The sequence below is a fragment of the Xenopus tropicalis genome, chromosome 9 (assembly GCF_000004195.4).
Source record: "Xenopus tropicalis strain Nigerian chromosome 9, UCB_Xtro_10.0, whole genome shotgun sequence".
NCBI lineage: Eukaryota > Metazoa > Chordata > Amphibia > Anura > Pipidae > Xenopus > Xenopus tropicalis.
In genome coordinates, this window is record NC_030685.2 from 44269411 (window position 1) to 44290906 (window position 21496).

The 21496-nt window shown below is 41.8% G+C and overlaps 1 protein-coding gene across 2 annotated transcripts in view; it reads left to right on the forward strand.

The window, feature by feature from the left end:
- The window catches only part of LOC100127805 (putative methyltransferase DDB_G0268948), a 111382-nt gene that overhangs the window by 82179 nt on the left and 7707 nt on the right, over window positions 1-21496 (forward strand). For both annotated transcript variants that reach the window (XM_002937441.4, XM_031893494.1), the window contains exon 6: window positions 6227-6327. In XM_002937441.4, coding sequence (XP_002937487.2) covers window positions 6227-6327 — 101 coding nt within the window. The remainder of the gene's footprint in view (window positions 1-6226; window positions 6328-21496) is intronic.

Below are 21496 nucleotides of genomic sequence, written 5' to 3' on the forward strand. Positions count from 1 at the left end.
TTTTTATAGACACCTGCATTGTTTGGGGGTATAGTTTTCCTTTAAAGACCAATGAGCAAAGTGCCAAATCTGGTCATATTGCTAGTTTTGTTATTTAAGCCAAACGTATGTCTGGGGAGCTCCTTACTGCAATAGCCAGTGGTTCTATTTAAAGGGAGTAGATAATGGGGCAGATGGGACATCACTGGTGTTCCATTCATTATCTGCTTTACTGCTGCTGAAGGGTGGTAATATAAAACTGAAATCTAACTAGATCCAGTATTTTATATACAGTATGCTAGGCCCAATTTAGGCAATCAAAGGCATTTTCTGCATCTAAGCGTAAAGGGGTTAAAGGGGTAAAGTCAAAAATAATATTTTTTGTGTGTTAATTGAACCAAATGAAATACACTTCCAATATACAGTACACTTATTAAAAAATCTCTACCCTTTTATAGTTAGAATCACTTGTGCTTACTATGTAAATCAGCACAATGCCGACACAAGAATGCTTTAATAAATCAGGATTACATCTTCTACAAATCCTGTTGCAAAAACAAACTATGATGCTCTGCACCAGACATAAAAAAACATTGTTGGGTTTGTTTTAACTCTTTCACTGCCAGCTGTTTTGAACAAAGTGGAACTTCTACTGCCAGGCAGTTATTGAACATTTTGCACTGTTTCACTTTAGGGGCTTTTCCTTGAGGGGGCTTTTAGTTTACACAGGAAAACTATATATCATTTTTTTCAGAACAACCTAAAATTTCAAAATATGATGGAATTTTTGTGTAATTCCAATTTTGTAACACGATATAGGCTTCTAAATGCTAAAAAATTAAAAAAATATATATATTTTTTCCATAATATAAACACATGCACCAGAAACAAAAATGATTTTATGCATGAAAATACAACTGAGTTGGAATATACCCATGTCTCCTGAATGTGCCAATACCAAATATACATTACATTACATTAACATTTATTTATAAAGCGCCAACATATTCCGCAGCGCTGTACAATAAGTGGGTTACATACATTGGACATACAGAGTAACATATAAAGCAATCAATAACCGATACAAGAGGTGAAGAGGGCCCTGCCCAAAAGAGCTTACAATCTACAAGGAGAAAGGGTTGAGACACAAGGTGTGGGAATGGGCATGACCAGAGTTGTGAGAGGTGGGGCACAGGGTATTGCTAAACTAGATTAGGGTAAGCCTCTCTAAATAAATGTGTTTTTAGAGATTTCTTGAAGGCAGAGAGATTGGGAGAAAGTCTGACAGTTTGTGGGAGCGAATTCCAGAGAAGCGGGGCAGCCCTTGCAAAGTCTTGAATGCGAGCGTGTGAGGAGGGAATGAGAGAGGAGTTGAGGAGCAGGTCAGTAGAGGAGCGTAACAAGCGGGTTGGATGGTACCTAGAGATGAGTTCAGAGATGTACAGAGAAACTATACAGTATATAGTTTTATGGAGATTTCTCACTTGTATAGGTCATAAACTCCCAGCCAAAGCACTGCTTCAGAAAGCTGCATACTTTAGATTTCAAGGTCAAAAATTCCACTAACAGAAGGTTTATCCCAGAAAATTATACATTTTTAGAAAGAACAGATTCTGTGGAATCCAGAATAGGTAGAACTGTCTGTCTACTCCAAACTACCAAGTTGCAATGCTTTCCTAAAGTTATTGGTTTTTATAAAAATTTGTGAAATTTCTTAAAAATCACTTCAAAGCTTCCTGCCTATAGTATCTTATTTCCTACAGGTCATAAAGTAACCAGATAAAACACCCTAAATATGAATGCAAGAGGTTCACTGAACAGGTTGATGCCCAATATGCATAGGTTTACCTAAGTATATGGAATGTAGGGGCCCCAATGTAAACATACCCCATATGATCTTAATTTCGGTCATTCCAGCTTCTGCAAATCAACACATTTACATCATTTTATGTAGAATAAAGCTACAAAAAGTACACTCACCCCAGAAAGTCATATATTTTTGGAAAGTACACATTCCTCGAAATCTAAAATGGGTACCTATGTCTTTCTACTCCAAAGTACCAAGCTGAAAAGGTTTCCTAAGTTTGCCGATTTTTATGACATTTCCAAAAATCACCTCAAAACTTCCAATATGCAGCATCTTATTTAATATAGGTCATTAGGTACCAAGATAAAACACCCTAAATATGAACCCCAGAGGTCTACTGAACAGTTTGATGCCCATGGCACCAAAATATACCTTGTGCACACTAATTTCATGGCTTACCTTTACCTAATTCATAAAAACATGGCAGTTTCATGTGGGATAGAAACTGCAGAAATGTAGGGTGACCCCTAAAATCCATATATTTTTGGAAAGCTCTGAAAAATCCAACATGGGTAAAGAGTCCTTTCTACACCAAACTACCAATCTGCAAAGCTTTCCTAAAGTTAGTGGTTTCTATGACATTTCAGAAAATCGCCTAAAAATGTTGCAATTTTCCGCATTTATCTCACACAATTTCTTGCATACAAAGGCAAATCACCACAAATAGGAACACCAGAGGCCTACTGAACAGTTTGATGCCCTATATCAGTGCTGTCCAACTGGCGGCCCGCGACCCCCCTCTGTGTGGCCCCCCACCTGTCTGGCTGCTTTGATGGCTTACCTTTGAGTAAGCATTAAATGGTATCAGTACTGAGATTAACTGGCCCCCTGCATGGTTCTCACCTCAGATTCAGGCTGTAATCCCCCTGTATTGTTTAAAAATGTAATCCCCTGTGTTTTTCACACCTTTGAATACCTGCATTGTTCACCCCCTGCGGTGTTCACACCTCAGGCTCAGGCTGTAATCACTCCCATTGTTCACTTCTTCACACCTCAGACATAGGTACTGTAGGCAGAGTATGGCACATACAGGCAGCATAGGTCAGGGAGGGTATGGCACACACAGGAAGGGTAGGGCAGGCAGAGTATGGCAAACACAGGAAGGGTAGGGCAGGCAGAGTATGGCACACACAGTCAGGGTAGGGCAGGCAGAGTATGGCACACAGAGGCAGCATAGGGAAGGCAGAGTATGGCACACACAGGCAGGGTAGGACAGGCAGAGTATGGCACACACAGACAGCATAGGACAGGCAGAGTGCTGCCTGTGTGTGCCATACTCTGCTTGCCCTATGCTGCTTGTGGGAGGTGAACCTGGCAGGGGTTTGTTGTGGGAGTTTGTTAGCAGTTGGAAATAGCCATTAAATGGACCCTAAGGTGTGTAATTATGTGCTGGGGGTTGCTCTGCTATCCACAGGGGAGGAGGAGGCATATGGAATTTAAGGGTATATCTTAATATGACATAATTCTTTCACAAATGAATGATGGTTGATATCCCCACAGTAAGGACCAAGCATTTGGGATTTTGCTGTGCTACCACCATTGTGATAAAATAGGTGTGGTTTGAAGTGGGTGTGGTTTCAAAAAGGGGAGTGGTCAAAACTGGCTTCCATTAGCGGCCCTCCACCATGTATGCTAGAGAAATTCCGGCCCTCGGCACTGTAGAAGTTGGACAGCACTGCCCTATATGCATAGATTTACCGAACTATGCGGAGTACAGGGGCACCCAAATTAAAATAGAGCATATGAATTTTTACAAATGACGCTCCAGCTTATGCAGTTTTTGCACCCCATATGTGTATTATGTGCCATAAGACCCCCTAACAGTACAGAGATACTAGAAAACCATACATATTTCCGAAAGTACACATTCTAACTAAAAATGGGTAAATACATCTTTCTACTACAAACTACCAAACTACAAAGCTATGCTAAACAGAATGTTTTTTTATAATATTCTGAAAATCATCACAAAGCTTGCATTTTGCCCCATTATGTACCCCCACATTTCATAATGTACCAACATAAAACACATTAATATGAATGCCAGGGGTCTACTGAACAGTTTGATGCCCAATATGCATAAATTTACCAAACTACGTGGGGTACAGAGGAAGCCAAATTGAAATACAGCAGACAAAATGTCCATGTGCAAGACACATAACAAAGAACAATATGAAATGCAATGGGTTTTTTTTTTTCCTAGTTATATCTGCAGTCAGAATCACAGTTTGAGTATTCTGGCTTGGGCAAATTAGTTTTACAGACAAAGTCAAGTGAACAACAACTATGCATAACTGAAAATGCAATAAAATGGCTAAAAATGCAATAAAATGACTAAAAATGCACCTAAATCACAGAAAATGAAATAAAAACACCAAAATAATACACAAAAGGTATTGCGCAGTGCAGTTAGTGAATACGCTATCCGCAATGGCAATAAAACATTTTTTTCCGGCATGAATAAAAACGATGAGATAAAAAAAAAAAATTACAAAATTACATAAGTGTTTAAGTGTGTGTGTACACTAGGCAAAATGTGTTTTGTGTGCAAGTAAGTGTGAGTGCTGTAAGTGCTGTGAATGTGTGAAACCCCCCAACCCCCGCAAAAAAGTATTTGTGGGTGTGTAAGTGTAAGTATAAGTGTGTATTAGTGTAATATGTGTGTGTATGTGTGTGTATGTGGCACTTACCTGGGGACAAGGAGCTGGAGATCACAGGAGGGAGACAGGAGATGCAGGGACAGCAGCAGCAGTGAAGAATCGGTGAGTGGGCGGCACAGGAAGGGGGTGAGCAGAGGGGGGGAGTGCAGAAAGGGAGGGAGAGAGCAGAAAAAGCCAGACACGTAGAATCTACGTGCTGGCTTTTCCTATGGGACCCCTGGGCGATCGTGCCAAGGGGCCACTAATTACCCCCCTCTGCTCGTTCTCTAGGGGGTTCTTTAACTTGCGCTCATTCTCTGCACTCGGATTAAACGTTGAGCACAGAGAATGAGCGCAAGATAAAGAAAACGTAACTCCATGGAGCTACGTGATTGGCAGGAAAAGGGTTAAAAGAAGCATCATTAGCCAGGCTGTAGCTAAAGTGATATCAGTGAAATGCAGGAAATGAGCATTCCTGAAGAGAGAAAAAACATTCCCACTGGCTCAAGACACTGAGGAGATCGGAGCTCAATTTAGGTGTGTAGACACATGGAGCTACTAGAAGCACCTACTTGTTACACCTACAAAAATAGACAATGCTGATCATTTACTGATAATTGTTTTAAGTGTGTTTAGCAGAGGCAATTCTCAGAATGGTCTATGGCAGGGTTTTTTCTGACGTTTAATAGCTGTGAAGAAGTAGCTGTTACTAGTAGCTCAGTGTGTCTTCACCCTAAAAAATATTTTAACCATTTTACCATAAAAAAAAATCTTGAGAAAGAGTTCTTTCCTATGTCAAACCTATCTATAAATGCAGCATGTCTAATTTGACTTTAGATTCCCTTCAATACCAATAGATTGAATTGATAAGATACATCCAACAAGTCACATGTAGTTTCGTGGGTAAAAATATAATGGTACCGATACACAAATCTGACATGTAAACTACATGTAACTTTTGAGCTCTGATGCAACATGCCTGTCAAATGTGAACGCGGCATGGTGCGTCCACATCTGACACTATAAAGTCAGATTTAGTTTCAGTGACTATTTTCACATTTAAATTACATTGATTGTTGCATGTAGTTGCATAGTAGTCACATGTCTGCTGCTACTGCACTTCCTTTGGGCATGTGAAAATGTCCCTGTCAAAGATATAGGTCAATCCACAGCAGCTTATTCTGGAGGAATAACAGAAGGTGTATACAGTCAATGCAGGCAAAATTGGAAGAGACCCAGTTCGATTTATAGGATGAGCTTTTAAGCTTCAATAACTGTTATTCATTTTTCAATTAAACTATAACCTTTAGCTGCACAACTAGGGCATATACATCTGGCCTCTTCATTCATAATGGTGAGGGGGAATTATGCTGACTCAGAGAATAAGATTAAAGTTACCAAATTGTGCCTTATTGGGCACAACTGTTGGTAACTTGCTTGCAAACTTTTGAAGAGTAGCAGAGGTGTTGCATGTTGTGCTGTTTGGAACAGATTAGCGCCATGGTCATTTACCAGAAGAGTACATTTAAGATTTAGTTACAGCTATATATACAGTTCTTGTGTGGTTATAATTCCTATTTTAATTGCTTTAAAGTGCTCTGAGTAAAAAAAAAAAAAAGCTCTACATAAATATTTTCCTTTCTTTTAGACTATTGCCAACAATTTTTTATTGCTTTAATTTATCTATGTATATTTCACAGCCTGAATCTATTCACAGCAACTCCCGACTTTATTTTTTCAGCTACAAGATGTTTTATCCCCGTATGTACATGAAAAAGTTCAACATGTCATATCTGGTTATAAGGATATTTTTAATGCAATACCCTATACTGACAAAAAGAGGTAAGTAGGAGGAATTACACCTATCATCATTATATCCATCATACAAAAATGTAAAGGAGTAGGCACTCACGTTTATCAAAGTATGCCTGGGTGCAGTATAGTAAAGAAATGTAGCACAATTAGAAATAGATGCCGCACTCACAGGACTTAGTGAAAAAATAAAGAATATATTTATTAATGAAAATACGTCAATCTAACGTTGCGGCCATATCCACAGCCTTTCTCAAAGTGAACAGAACAGTAACAAACCCACTATTAAACCCAGTTTGGCGCCAAAGTGTAGCTGATGACGTCACACTCTGTACAGCAAATCACCACCCACCAGCCGTGTATGTGTAACCATTTGTGCAGGGTAAAACAAATAAATTTACATAAAAAAATAGTAACAATTTTTTAGTATATACCAAGGAAGCAAAGTCAGAAAGAGAGAGAGAAAAGTAAACATGAACGAAAAGTTAAAAAACAGAACAAGATACAGGGAGCTGTCCCGTATAGCTGAACAGCCACTCACACAAAATGCGCACCGAGTATCACAAAAATCAAAGGGAGAGTTAAGTGAGCCAGCCGGGGGCTAGGCTCGATATTGTAAATGTATAAAGAATTGGAAGGTGGTCTTAAAGTGGATCAGAATTAAGGTTCTGCATGCCATAGGTGTGGGTTACCATAGTAACCATGACGTTTAGAATGCAAGCGTCAGAATGCAAGCGTCAAGCACTTCTGATTCGGGAGTTAGTGAGAGCATCAGAGCACTGTCTGTAATGAGGCTGGGAACAGGGTACTGTAACGCTTTTCTGACCCAATTAGGAATAAACCCAGGCTAGTAATGAATAGAGAGCATGGGTTACATTTGCGACACTTAATACAAAGGGGTGAGTCTCCGCTATATGGGAGAATCAGGATGGAGCGAGGGTGTAGTGGAACTACAACTAGCTGAGGTGTGGTGTGCAGATGGTAAAAGATGGACGCCAGAGGATTCTTGCTGATCAACTATAGTACAAGTTTATTAAAGGCACAACTGGATAGTGCAGCAGGGTTATACTCACAGGCACAGCAGTGTATGATGGTCATAGATAGTACAGCAGATGTGACCCTTTAGGCACAGAATAACCCACTTGGAGGATGCACAGAGGATTAGTTGACACCTGAGATATAGACCTTTCAGAAGGGAGTGTTCCGGCCGACTGTGGTCCAGGGGAGAGCTCCTAACACTGGTACCTGGCATCTAATAAAACCGGTCCCTAAAGAACGACTACAGAGCCGGGGTGGACTAAACCCTTTTACAACTCCTGGTTGGGGCTATTGACTGCCCTTGCTAAATAGGCTGACTACAATCACCTCTCCTAGAGGGTGCTATTAACAAATCTGTCTGTGCTGGCTTTACCTCGTTCACGGGGCCCTGTCCCCGACTTAGCACTAGGGTAGATGGTCCCCTAGGGTACAAATGGCTTCTGGGCCTATGTTCTGGTCCAGGCTCAGTTGGGATCTGTCCAGAACACAGCATGCGGCCAAAAGAGGAAGCCACTTCCTTGTGCAAGACACTATATAGTCTGCCAAGGGGAGTGGTCAACCTGGGCTAAACCTATAGGGGGTAGCCTAATAACTGTAATCTGAGTGTAGAGGGCTCTGCCCTATAACAGCACAGATTAGATAAAGATAAGGGATAACACCATAGGGAGCTTAACCCTATGGGTCCCTACAGTACATAATATAAATATATAAGGTGCCTAAGAGTGGCACAGTAGTGGGACAATACCTCGTATAAAAATCTACGCGCCGGGTTGTCATGGTGACCACGACGCTCAGCGGGAGTCAGTCCAGCACTTGCGGTATATGCATAACTACGGACCACACAGTCTACTATTTTGTGACGCACATTGGGGGTCTCAGGCACACGAACTTACCACCTAAGTATCGGTGGAGATGCTGTACTTTTGGTCATGTTCTCCACTGCGGGAGACAGCCTTAGTTGTCAGGGAGCAATCGTAGAGGAGGACATCAGTGGATCACAGTTCAGCGCCGTGACACCCATGGAGTCCCTTAATCATTTCAACGCCTCCCATTATTTGGCTACTATGGCCCCAGTCGACTGTGATAAGGTGTCCAGTTGTGTGCTATTATCATTAAACCACGGCATAGTGCAGTTGAGGTATAGCGTACATCTCTGGGATTGAGGAAAATTCTCTAATGGGGTCATATTGACAAAAAAAGTGTAAATAAAATGTCAAATGGTATTATAAACCATACACTACTAATTCTCTTTGAATTGGATATCAATAAAAATTATGATCCACCAATCGTGTGTGTTATTGCCTACAGCACAGGTTTTCAGCTGAAAAGTACGGAATCAAAGGTAGAGTAAGTACTTAAGTGCAAAAGTAAGACAAAAGGAAGTCTCAACCTCTATTGAGAAGAGGCAACAGAACAACGATAGTGTATATAGAAAAGAAAGAAAAGTGACAGTTAATTAATAACTGTATCAAACATTTAAGTGCTGGGTACACTGAATAATACATGTGAAACAGTATCGTTACATACAAATGAGTTGAAGCGTATAAATTCTCATAGATATCTTACATTTGTAATTACATATACTGTTGATGAGGATGCAGACTCCATCCTCAATTTATGCAAGATGCATGTTCGTACTCATTTAGGCGCAACCGAGATGATTAGTTTCGAGTTACCCTCGTGTTGCAATGGTACTCTTATCTACTTTAAGAGAAAGCAATATAAATAGGCACAATTTTACAAAAACACTGTATTGATTCTCATGACACCGTAGATCAAATCACAGGTAGAATGCAGAGTAGGAAACCAGTTCATTTAAACCATGGGGACTAATGGTGTTAAGTCGATGCATCCATTTGAGTTCCCTCTGCAAAAGGAGTTTGTCACGGTCCCCACCCCGGATAAGAGGTGGAATATGGTCAATTACCATGCTCCTTAAACTTGCTAGTGGATGTTTAAGGAAAAGAAAATGTGATGCCACTGGTGTGTTTGCTTCCCCGGATTCTAAAGCAGCTCGAATAGCTGACCTGTGATTGGCCATCCGGTCTCTGAATGTTGTAACAGTTTTTCCAATATACATCAGGCCACACGGACACTTAATAAAGTAGATAATATACTTAGAAGTGGAAGTCAGTCTATGCTGAATCCGTATCGGTTGGCCTGTGTGTGGATGGTTAAATACAGGTCCTGAAATCAGAGCATTACAGGTAGTGCATTATATCTATCTATATCTATATACCTACGCTGCTTCAAATGAACATTCCGTTCCTCTAATCCAGTAATTCCCAACCAGTAGCTCATGAGCTACATGTTGCTCTCCAACCCCCTGGATGATGCTCCCAGTGGCCTCAAAACAGATGCTTATTTTTGAATTTTTGAATTGGTTAGGAGGCATCTTTTGGTTGCATAAAAACCCAGCATAAAGCCAAACAGAGCCTCCTGTATGCCGCCAGTCCACATATGGGCTATTAAGTAGCCAATTATGGCTCTTATTGTCACCCCCTGGCACCTTTTTTATGCTCATATTGCTCCCCAACACTTTTTTCATTTGAATGTGGCTCACAGATATAAAAGGTTGGGTATTCCTGCTCTAATCTAAAAGGGGTGGTCTCTGGTGTGCTGGGAAAATAACACCCCCTATCTGCCTATAATACTCACTAATGTACTTGTACAGAGTATCATGTCCCCTCGCAAGCACCTTTTCTCCCAGAGAAAACAACCCTAACCTTGACAGTCTTAACCTCATAGTTTATATCTTTCATCCCCTTTAGTTGCACATCTCTTTACTCTCTACAGCTCATTAATATCCTTAAGGACTGGAGCCTAAAACTGCATGGCATACTCAAGATAAGGCCTTACCAGAGACCTATAAAGAGGCAAAATTATGTTTTCATCTACTGAGTAAAAGCCCTTTTTTATGCAAGACAGCACTTTATTTGCTTAAGTAGCCGTGCAATGACATTGCCTGGACTTAAGGATACCCCCACTCCCAATTACAACCCGGATTCCAAAAAAGTTGGGACACTAAACAAATTGTGAATAAAAACTGAATGCAATGATGTGGAGGTGCCAACTTCTAATATTTTATTCAGAATAGAACATAAATCACGGAACAAAAGTTTAAACTGAGAAAATGTACCATTTTAAGGGAAAAATATGTTGATTCAGAATTTCATGGTGTCAACAAATCCCAAAAAAGTTGGGACAAGGCCATTTTCAGCACTGTGTGGCATCTCCCCTTCTTCTTACAACACTCAACAGACGTCTGGGGACCGAGGAGACCAGTTTCTCAAGTTTAGGAATAGGAATGCTCTCCCATTCTTGTCTAATACAGGCCTCTAACTGTTCAATCGTCTTGGGCCTTCTTTGTCGCACCTTCCTCTTTATGATGCGCCAAATGTTCTCTATAGGTGAAAGATCTGGACTGCAGACTGGCCATTTCAGTACCCGGATCCTTCTCCTACGCAGCCATGATGTTGCGATTGATGCAGAATGTGGTCTGGTGAAAAATGCAGGGTCTTCCCTGAAAGAGATGACGTCTGGATAGGAGCATATGTTCTTCTAGAACCTGAATATATTTTTCTGCATTGATGCTGCCTTTCCAGACATGCAAACTGCCCATGCCACACGCACTCATGCAACCCCATACCATCAGAGATGCAGGCTTCTGAACTGAACGTTGATAACAACTTGGGTTGTCCTTTGAGATTGTGGATCTTGCTTAGAAATAGCTTCTTCTTTGCACTGTAGAGTTTCAGCTGGCAACGGCGGATGGCACGGTGGATTGTGTTCACTGACAATGGTTTCTGGAAGTATTCCTGAGCCCATTCTGTGATTTCCTTTACAGTAGCATTCCTGTTTGTGGTGCAGTGTCGTTTAAGGGCCCGGAGACCACAGGCATCCAGTATGGTTTTACGGCCTTGACCCTTACACACAGAGATTGTTCCAGATTCTCTAAATCTTCAGATGATGTTATGCACAGTTGATGATGATAGATGCAAAATCTTTGCAATTTTTCTGGCTAACACCTATCTTTCTGCGCAACATTGTGGGAATTGGTGATCCTCTACCCATATTGGCTTCTGAGAGACACTGCCACTCTGAGAAGCTCTTTTTATACCCAATCATGTTGCCAATTGACCTAATTAGTGTTATTTGGTCTTCCAGTTCTTCGTTATGCTCAAATTTACTTTTTCCAGCCTCTTATTGCTACTTGTCCCAACTTTTTTGGGGGGGGGGGATTTGTTGACATTATGAAATTCTGAATCAACATATTTTTCCTTTAAAATGGTACATTTTCTCAGTTAAAACTTTTGTTCCATGATTTATGTTCTATTCTGAATAAAATATTAGAAGTTGGCACCTCCACATAATTGCGTTCAGTTTTTATTCACAATTTGTTTAGTGTCCCAACTTTTTTGGAATCCGGTTTGTATACATTTGCAATTTTCATCATTGAACCTCCTTTTCCATTTTGCTGCCCAGATTTCCATTTTCTTCAAATTTCTCTGCAAAGTGGCAGCATCCTGCATGGAACTTATAGTTTTCCACAATTTAGTATCATCTGCAAAAATAGAAACAATACTTGCAATGCCCACCTCCAGGTTATTAATAACCAAGAAATAAGGACTGACCTCTGCAATACTCCACTAAAACAGTGTTGCATTTACTACTACTCTCTGTAATTTATTCTTTAACCAGTTCTACATCCAAGTACAAATATTATGTTTCAGGTCAATATCGCTCAATTTTATAATTAACTTTCTGTGCAGTATTGTATCAAATTCTTTAGTAAAGTCCAAGTAGATGACATCCACTGCCATCCCAGAGTCAAGGTGCCTGCTCACCTCTTTATAAAAGGTAATTAAATTAGTCTGGCAAGATCTGTTATTCATAAAGCCACGCTGACACAAACTTCATACAGTGGCTTGCAGAAGTATTCGGCCCCCTTGAACTTTTCCACATTTTGTCACATTACAGCCATAAACATGAATCAATTTTATTGGAATTCCACGTGAAAGACCAATACAAAGTGGTGTACACGTGAGAAGTGGAACAAAAATCATACATGATTCCAAACATTTTTTACAAATAAATAACTGCAAAGTGGGGTGTGCGTAATTATTCAGCCCCCTGAGTCAATACTTTGTAGAACCACCTTTTGCTGCAATTAAAGCTGCCAGTCTTTTAGGGTATGTCTCTACCAGCTTTGCACATCTAGAGACTGAAATCCTTGCCCATTCTTCTTTGCAAAACAACTCCAGCTCGGTCAGATTAGATGGACAGCGTTAGTGAACAGCAGTTTTCAGATCTTGCCACAGATTCTCCATTGGATTTAGATCTGGACTTTGACTGGGCCATTCTAACACATGGATATGTTATGTTGTAAACCATTCCATTGTTGCCCTGGCTTTATGTTTAGGGTCGTTGTCCTCCTGGAAGCTGAACCTCCGTCCCAGTCTCAAGTCTTTTGCGGACTCCAAGAGGTTTTCTTCCAAGATTGCCCTGTATTTGGCTCCATCCATCTTCCCATCTACTCTGACCAGCTTCCCTGTCCCTGCTGAAGAGAAGCACCCCCAGAGCATGATGCTGCCACCACCATATTTGACAGTGGGGATGGTGTGTTCAGAGTGATGTGCAGTGTTAGTTTTCCGCCACACATAGCGTTTTGCATTTTGGCCAAAAAGTTCCATTTTGGTCTCATCTGACCAGAGCACCTTCTTCCACATGTTTGCTGTGTCCCCCACATGGCTTGTGGCAAACTGCAAACGGGACTTATGGTTTTCTGTTAACAATGGCTTTCTTCTTGCCACTCTTCCATAAAGGCCAACTTTGTGCAGTGCACAACTAATAGTTGTCCTATGGACAGATTCCCCCACCTGAGCTGTAGATCTCTGCAGCTCGTCCAGAGTCACCATGGGCCTCTTGGCTGCATTTCTGATCAGCGCTTTCCTTGTTCAGCCTGTGAGTTTAGGTGGACGGCCTTGTCTTGGTAGGTTTACAGTTGTGCCATACTCCTTCCATTTCTGAATGATCGCTTGAACAGTGCTCCGTGGGATGTTCAAGGCTTTGGAAATCTTTTTGTAGCCTAAGCCTGCTTTAAATTTCTCAATAACTTTATCCCTGACCTGTCTGGTGTGTCCTTTGGACTTCATGGTGTTGTTGCTCCCAATATTCTCTTAGACAAGCTCTGAGGCCGTCACAGAGCAGCTGTATTTGTACTGACATTAGATTACACACAGGTACACTCTATTTAGTCATTAGCACTCATCAGGCAATGTCTATTGGCAACTGACTGCACTCAGACCAAAGGGGGCTGAATAATTACGCACACCCCACTTTCCAGTTATTTATTTGTAAAAAATGTTTGGAATCATGTATGATTTTCGTTCCAGTTCTCACGTGTACACCACTTTGTATTGGTCTTTCAAGTGGAATTCCAATAAAATTGATTCATGTTTGTGGCTGTAATGTGACAAAATGTGGAAAAGTTCAAGGGGGACGAATACTTTTGCAAGCCACTGTATATATAGCATTATGATTTGTGATGTATTCAAGTATCCTATCCCTTATTACCCCTTCCAATAGCTTTCCTACCACTGTCGTCAGACTAACAGGTCAATAGTTTTCAAGCCAAGAACATGATCCCTTTTGAATAACAGCACCACATTAGCAATTCACCAGTCTCTCGGCACCATGCCTGACCTCAATGAATCCTGGCAATGACAGGAGGTCTCGGACCTTGATTTACCTTTACCTGTTGAAGTCTTATTTGAATTTCCTCTTAGTGACCAATACATCAGTAGTTAGATTACTATAATTGGGTCAATTAAAAAGGAAGCCTTCATTAGCTGGTTCCTCAGTTGTGCAGACATGAAATGTAGTTCAGAATTTCTGCCTTTTCACTGTTTTCATCAACTAACTGATTCCCCTGTGATAAGGGCCCCACACCCTCTTGCTTAATTTTTTTTTCCTATTTACACATTTAAAAAATAATTTTGGATTCCTATTACTCCTAGCTGCAATACCATTTTCCCTCCCTGTTTTAGCTTGCCTGATAGATTTTTTGCATGCTTTATTGGTTTCCTTATACCTGATGAAAGTTTCAGCTGTCCTGACTCCTGGCTGGCTAACTTGACTGCTTTAAAAGAATGTTTTTTTTTTCATCCCAACCTCGACACTAACACTTTTATCAAACCATAAAGGTTTTGCTTTGCAATGTCTTTTCTTGCTTACAAGGGAAAAAATACTGACCTGTGTATTTGTGGAATGCAGGAAAAAGAAAAGGATGATGGGAGGAATTAACCTCACATAAAAGGAAGGGGAATGGGAGGGTTTACAAACTAAGAAACAAACATCTTGAAATATGATTTTGGTTACTAGGTGACAGTGTAACAAATATATATATATATATATATATATATATATTGTGGGGATTTAGCTGGTAGCAGCCGATAGCGGATGGTAATCTGGGCTTCACAGACGAGACAGACAACTCTGGTTTGCAACCAAAATGATCAGGCTTCTGCCTGTGCTTTATTTTCCACAGTAAAGCAGTATATCACAACTGGGTATTTGCAAGTAAACAGTTCAAGAAAACATAAGTCTCACCAGACTGTAGTTTCAACAAACAGGATACCCAAATCCTCACTGCCAATGCCCGGCAGTCCTTTTCTGGCGTCCCAGAATCAGGGGAGCTTGTCGTCAGTCCAGCCTGCCCCTCTCAGTAACTGAACTATCTGGTCACGACTCCCACTGCTCCCTTGCAGTGGCAGGTGGCACCCCCAGCTCCTCTGGGAGTCCCCAACACAGGCAGCCCTCCTGCTCTGGGAGTGACCTCCAAGTCTCTCAGCAAACTGACCCCTTGCTGCACACCCAGGCTCACCTTAAATGCTTCAGCTGTTGCCTAATTGGCTCCAGCATTTTCTAATTGGCTCCAGCATTCTCTAGCAATACTGCAGGGCACTAGCCTCTCCTGCCCTGGAGATTTAAAGGAGCCAGTACCTCAGCCTGGGTGCTATATACCTGCCATCCAACAGACAAGTCTCACCAAGACAAGCCTTTTTTGTCACATACCTCCCCCCTCTGTTCGAGCCCATGGGTTCGGACACGGATTCCCTGGTGGAAACACACCAAATAACGATATTTTCCATTGCCTCTCTCACATATGCCCCCCCCTTTGTTTTGACCCAGGGGTGAAACACCTTGTAATCCCACTAGAAAAACTCTCTCTTAAAGGGATTTCTATTTCAAGTCTCTCCACTTTGTGTTTCATTAAAGGGATAGGGAGAAGCTTTTCACTACAGCAGGAGGTGCCAATCATACCCCCTTTTAAGCATGACTTTTTCCCAGCATGGGAAAAATCCAACACCCTCATCTCAGTCTGAGAGTACACACACACACATGCTTTTCTGCAAGTCCTTTCTCTCAGGCATTAGTGACCCTCTTTCATACTCCTGCATCACTTCACTCAACAGGGTTATCACATCTGAGTTAGTTGAGTCATCTTTATCATGCACAGACACGCATTCTGCCAGTAAACTTGCCTCTGTAGTTTCAGGCTTATTTCTCACTTGATTACCATCAATGGAAAGGGGTAGGTCACCTTTGAAAGAACCCTTTAAGGCAGCCTTATTGCCTATATCACCAGGATCTAACACGTGTATCTATGCGTGTAGCCACACACACTTTCTTCTCCTGTTTCTCATCCAATGGAGAGGAAACAGTGGCCAGACTTTTGCCAACTCTGTCAGACACACATGCCTCGCCATTTTTGTCAAAATCATGCACGCACAGCATTTTATCACTCACCGCTGCAAAACCTACAGTGGGCTCTTCCTCGGCCTGCAGCACTAGGTTTTCTAGCAAACATTTGTCTTTGCCTTTAAGCTTTTGCTCACCAGATGCACCCTGCCATCTGGTAGCATTTGTCACTTCTCGCACACTGTCTTGGGACACACAGGCTGGTACACACTCAGTGTTCACATCTAGCACACATTTGGCATCATTTGTATCAACACTCTCTGCCAAACTCACATTGTCGGTCTGAACATCTCCTTCCACAGAATTTGGCAAAGACCTCATTACTTTGCCTTTAAGACATTCCTCAGTCATTTGATTCATCACAAGGTTCTCACTGCAGCAAAAAAATCCAGTAGCACACTGAAGATGCAAATCGTGAAAAAATTGTATTTTATTTGCCCAAGTACATAAAAACAAGCAAAGAGCTCAGTCATTTGATTCATCACAAGGTTCTCACTGCAAACAGAATTTGGGGTGTCCAGAACCTCACAGCACTGATTAGGAGGAAGCTTCAAAGTAACTCCACTTTCCTCCACAGTCATTCCATCTGGCTTACTCTCATTGGCAATGTGGCTGCCACTTACCTCAGAACACTCAGTTCCATTTTCACACAAAACCTGACACTCAGTCAGCTCAACCCATTCACCTGTCTTATCAGGTACCTCAAAAAGTTTGCTATCAATGGAATGGGAACCTCCACCTGCATCATCTTGCGCACACAATGACTCTTTAGTTTTAAAGTACTGTTCCATTGTCTCCACCAGACACAGTGGCAGACCGCTCAAAAGCACAAAAGTCAGCAGTATGACCTGGGGCATAGCAATAGGTGCAACTTACTGGTTCCACATTGCACACACTCTCAGACAAGTCATACATGGTGCAGGGCTTGTCTTTCACCTCACCTTTAAGGCACTCCCTGGTGGACTCACAACCACACAACAGGGAAACATTCTCACTTTGCATTAACCCTTCAGGTAGCAAAGCATACTTTTCAGTCATGACATTTTTCTCTCCAGCACATTGTGTTTCCACTCTCACACAATTCAGCTCACTGGAGACCAGTTCTGTGGCCGACACATCCTCACACACAGAATCAGGAGGTAGTTTTACCTTTTCCTCATTTACCTCCTCAGACACACTGTTTGGCTTACCACCATTCACTGACATGTTACCAATTTTTACTTCAATTTTGCCATCAGCTCTGTTCACACACACAGATTGACCTTTAATAAGTGCAGGAAGTACACCTGACTTCTCACTGAACTCACTTTCAAGTGCCTTACTTCCCCAGCACTCCTTATAGGCTTCTAGTGACCTTTGCATTGCCGCATATAGCGGACAGTTAGCCGTAACATGCCCAGTAACATAACAGTGGGTACACCTTTCCCTTTCAATTAGCTCAGCCAGCCAATCTAGCTATAGCAGTTGACAGAGATTGCTCATTAGTACACTCATCCCCTTTAAGACCTTCAGGAGATGAGCTGCAGCCGGGCAACAAAGAGTTACTCTCAACACATGGCTTTAACTCTTTGTTCACTGAAGAACTTGAGCATACTTTGCTCAGCAGTTCTACATGCAGACTCTCATTTGCATCAGTTGCAACATCTTTTTGCAACATAGCGGCACAATCATTACCAGTCACACAGGTAACATTCTGTTCTGTTTTATCAGACTCAGAGCAGTTTACACTCACTGCATCAGTCACACCTGCTAGGGACACATATACATTGGGGGGCACCCCTACTCCCTTTACCTCAGGCACAACATTGGTACATTTCTTACTTCAGAAATCTTCTTGCAGATACGCCTTCTCTGCATTCAAGTGTTTCCCACTGTGAATTACCTCATTCACACTCTCTAGGGGAATATAAATACCAGGGGTCACCCCTAAACTTTGTACCATGGGTGTTACCTCACACCCCACAGTCACATTCTCATTACTCACATCTGGACATTTCTCAGCAGAATTACAGTTAACATTTTGCATAGAACAAACTTTAGCCAACTGGTTTGTTTGCCCCTCAACCAAAGATTTGTCATTCCCCCATAACTCCCAGAATAATTTCCACATCAATGTCCTCAACAACCACAAGTGAGTGGCCAACTGTCCCTCTTGTTGTTTCAAAAGTCACACAGACAGTTGGTTTATTAGGCAGCTCTTGTATCTCTGGGATATCTTGCGGGGATAAAACAAACATCAGGGTTTCATGCAAAACCTTAGACATGGGTAACTTAGCATCCAGTGTGACCCATAATTGGATCCCATCCACTTTTACTTCAATTGATTTTTCAACCTTCCCTTTAAGAGACACAGTGCTCTCTGACCAGGCACTTAACTCTTTGCTTTCTTTCTTTACATCAGCTCCCAGGACCTTGCCTTTAAGCACACAATCCCAGTCCTTCACCCCACCAGCATACCGTTCCCTTTCCCTCACCCCTTTAAGAACAGTCTTACCATTCCTGTAGAGTATACTTTCTGGAAGTGCTGGGGATGAACTCTGGCCAACCTTTCCAGACCAGAATCCAGCATAGCCTCTCTCCTTGGCATGCTGCACTTGTGCCAACTGCACAGGCTCCAACCTTGGGGCCCCATCTCCTTGGCCTTTTCCAAAACCTTGTTGGAACGCTTTTCCAAGCTTGCATCCAGATGAAGCGGTCTCCTTTACCACTCGCGAAGTCTTCCTCACTTCCTTTGCCATCTGTTGCAAATCCACACTGCTGTCCCTTTAAGGAATCCTGGAACAAGTCTCGCTGTAGAACACAAAACTCAGTCTCTTGGTTAGAAAACACACAGGGAGCCTTTCCTGCTCCTTGCAATGCAACACTTGTTGCCTCTTTCCCTCTAGGCTCACAGACTCTCATCCAGTCTGCTAGAAACTGCGACCACCAGTCATCATGGTGCAGTTCTGCCCCTCTATGGCACATCTTGCTGCTTTAGTACAAATGTGTATGTCTCTTTAAGGATCTGTCTGCCCGCATCCGAGCACCAATTGTGGGGATTTAGCTGGTAGCAGCCGATAGCGGATGGTAATCTGGGCTTCACAGACGAGACAGACAACTCTGGTTTGCAACCAAAATGATCAGGCTTCTGCCTGTGCTTTATTTTCCACAGTAAAGCAGTATATCACAACTGGGTATTTGCAAGTAAACAGTTCAAGAAAACATAAGTCTCACCAGACTGTAGTTTCAACAAACAGGATACCCAAATCCTCACTGCCAATGCCCGGCAATTCTGGCGTCCCAGAATCAGGGGAGCTTGTCGTCAGTCCAGCCTGCCCCTCTCAGTCTCTCTCAGAAACTGAACTATCTGGTCGCGACTCCCACTGCTCCCTTGCAGTGGCAGGTGGCACCCCCAGCTCCTCTGGGAGTCCCCAACACAGGCAGCCCTCCTGCTCTGGGAGTGACCTCCAAGTCTCTCAGCAAACTGACCCCTTGCTGCACACCCAGGCTCACCTTAAATGCTTCAGCTGTTGCCTAATTGGCTCCAGCATTTTCTAATTGGCTCCAGCATTCTCTAGCAATACTGCAGGGCACTAGCCTCTCCTGCCCTGGAGATTTAAAGGAGCCAGTACCTCAGCCTGGGTGCTATATACCTGCCATCCAACAGACAAGTCCCACCAAGATAAGCCTTTTTTGTCACAATATATATATATATTTATATAAAAAGAAACAAAAAGGTCCAGACTCATTTAAATGAAAAAAGAAAAAATCTTTACTGCATTATGCAGAAAAATTGCATTACTTACAACGTTTTGAGGCTCCCGCCTCTTTTTATCAAGTAGTAAGATAATGAACACAAAGCACACAAGGTATAAATAGGGGCCAAAGTCCAAAAGGGTATAGATTCACGGGAGGAGGGGGTTATTCTTCCCCTTTACAGAGCGCTGGTAAGGCCCCATCTAGAATATGCTGTTCAGTTTTGGTCTCCAGTGCTCAAACGGGACATTATTGAGTTAGAGAGGGTCCAGAGAAGGGCAACTAAGCTGGTAAAGGGTATGGAAAGTCTCAGTTATGAAGAAAGACTGGCCAAGTTGGGTCTGTTTACACTGGAGAAGAGACGCTTAAGAGGTGACATGATAACTATGTATAAATATATAAAGGGATCATATAATAACCTTTCTAATGTTTTATTTACCAGTAGGTCCTTCCAACGGACACGAGGGCACCCACTTCGTTTAGAAGAAGGGAGGTTCCATTTAAATATTCGGAAAGATTTTTTACAGTGAGAGCTGTGAAGTTCTGGAATTCCCTCCCCGAATCAGTCATGCTGGCTGATACATTATATAGCTTTAAGAAGGGGCTGGATGGATTCTTAGCAAGTGAGGGAATACAGGGTTATGGGAGATAGCTCTTAGTACTAGTTGATCCAGGGACTGGTCCGATTGCCATCTTGGAGTCAGGAAGGAATTTTTTCCCCTCTGCGGCAAATTAGAGAGGCTTCAGATGGGGTTTTTTGCCTTTCTCTGGATCAACTAGTAGTTAGGCAGGTTATATATAGGCATTATGGTTGAACTTGATGGACATATGTCTTTTTTCAACCCAACTTACTATGTTACTATGTTACTATGTCTTCAGACTGGTACGTTAGCTCCACTTTAGTTTGTCCAATTATATATATATATATATATATATATATATATATATATATATATATATATATACATACATACATAATGGCAGTTTTGAAAAAACGAAATAAAAGTTAGTGCAATTTTGCTTGAAGTTTCTTCCGGTGACCTGAAAAACATGCAATGCAACAATATAGCATTTCAATTTAACTCAATGTCCTTAGTAGGTTCCCTTGGCTATCAATGGGAGTCTCTTATTTTAACTTATGATGAAGCAAATTAAGAGTTCAATGCTGAAATGGTAAGAGCAGCACAAGTTCAGTGATGGGACAATTGAAAGTCTTTGTGGTACCATTCTTGCCAAAAATGATGAGGTAAGGCTTTGGAACCTTGCAATAGCACACTTAAGTCTTGTCTGCTTAGAGAAGTGTTCAAATAGCTGGTAACCTAAGCTGAATCCTTGCTCAGCTCTTGTAGCAAGGGTTGAAACATCAGGACAAATCTCAGGGTCTCTCTCAGGATCTAGGAGACTGAAGACATCTGCAGTAGTTGTAGACTCTGAGTGATCCAGCAAAAATTCAGGACCTGTTAGTCAGGAAGTAAAGATAGCTGTGGATACTGGCCTGGTTGCAGGGTTAATTTTAGATGGAGCATAATGCCAATGTTCAGGTTTGGTGGATTTCCTGATTCTTTCAACTCAATTGCTTACATACACATTAAAGTGTCTGATTGTATGTGTAGCGAAAAACAACTTTACTGTCTGTGTAGAATTTAACAGCATCAATTTCAAT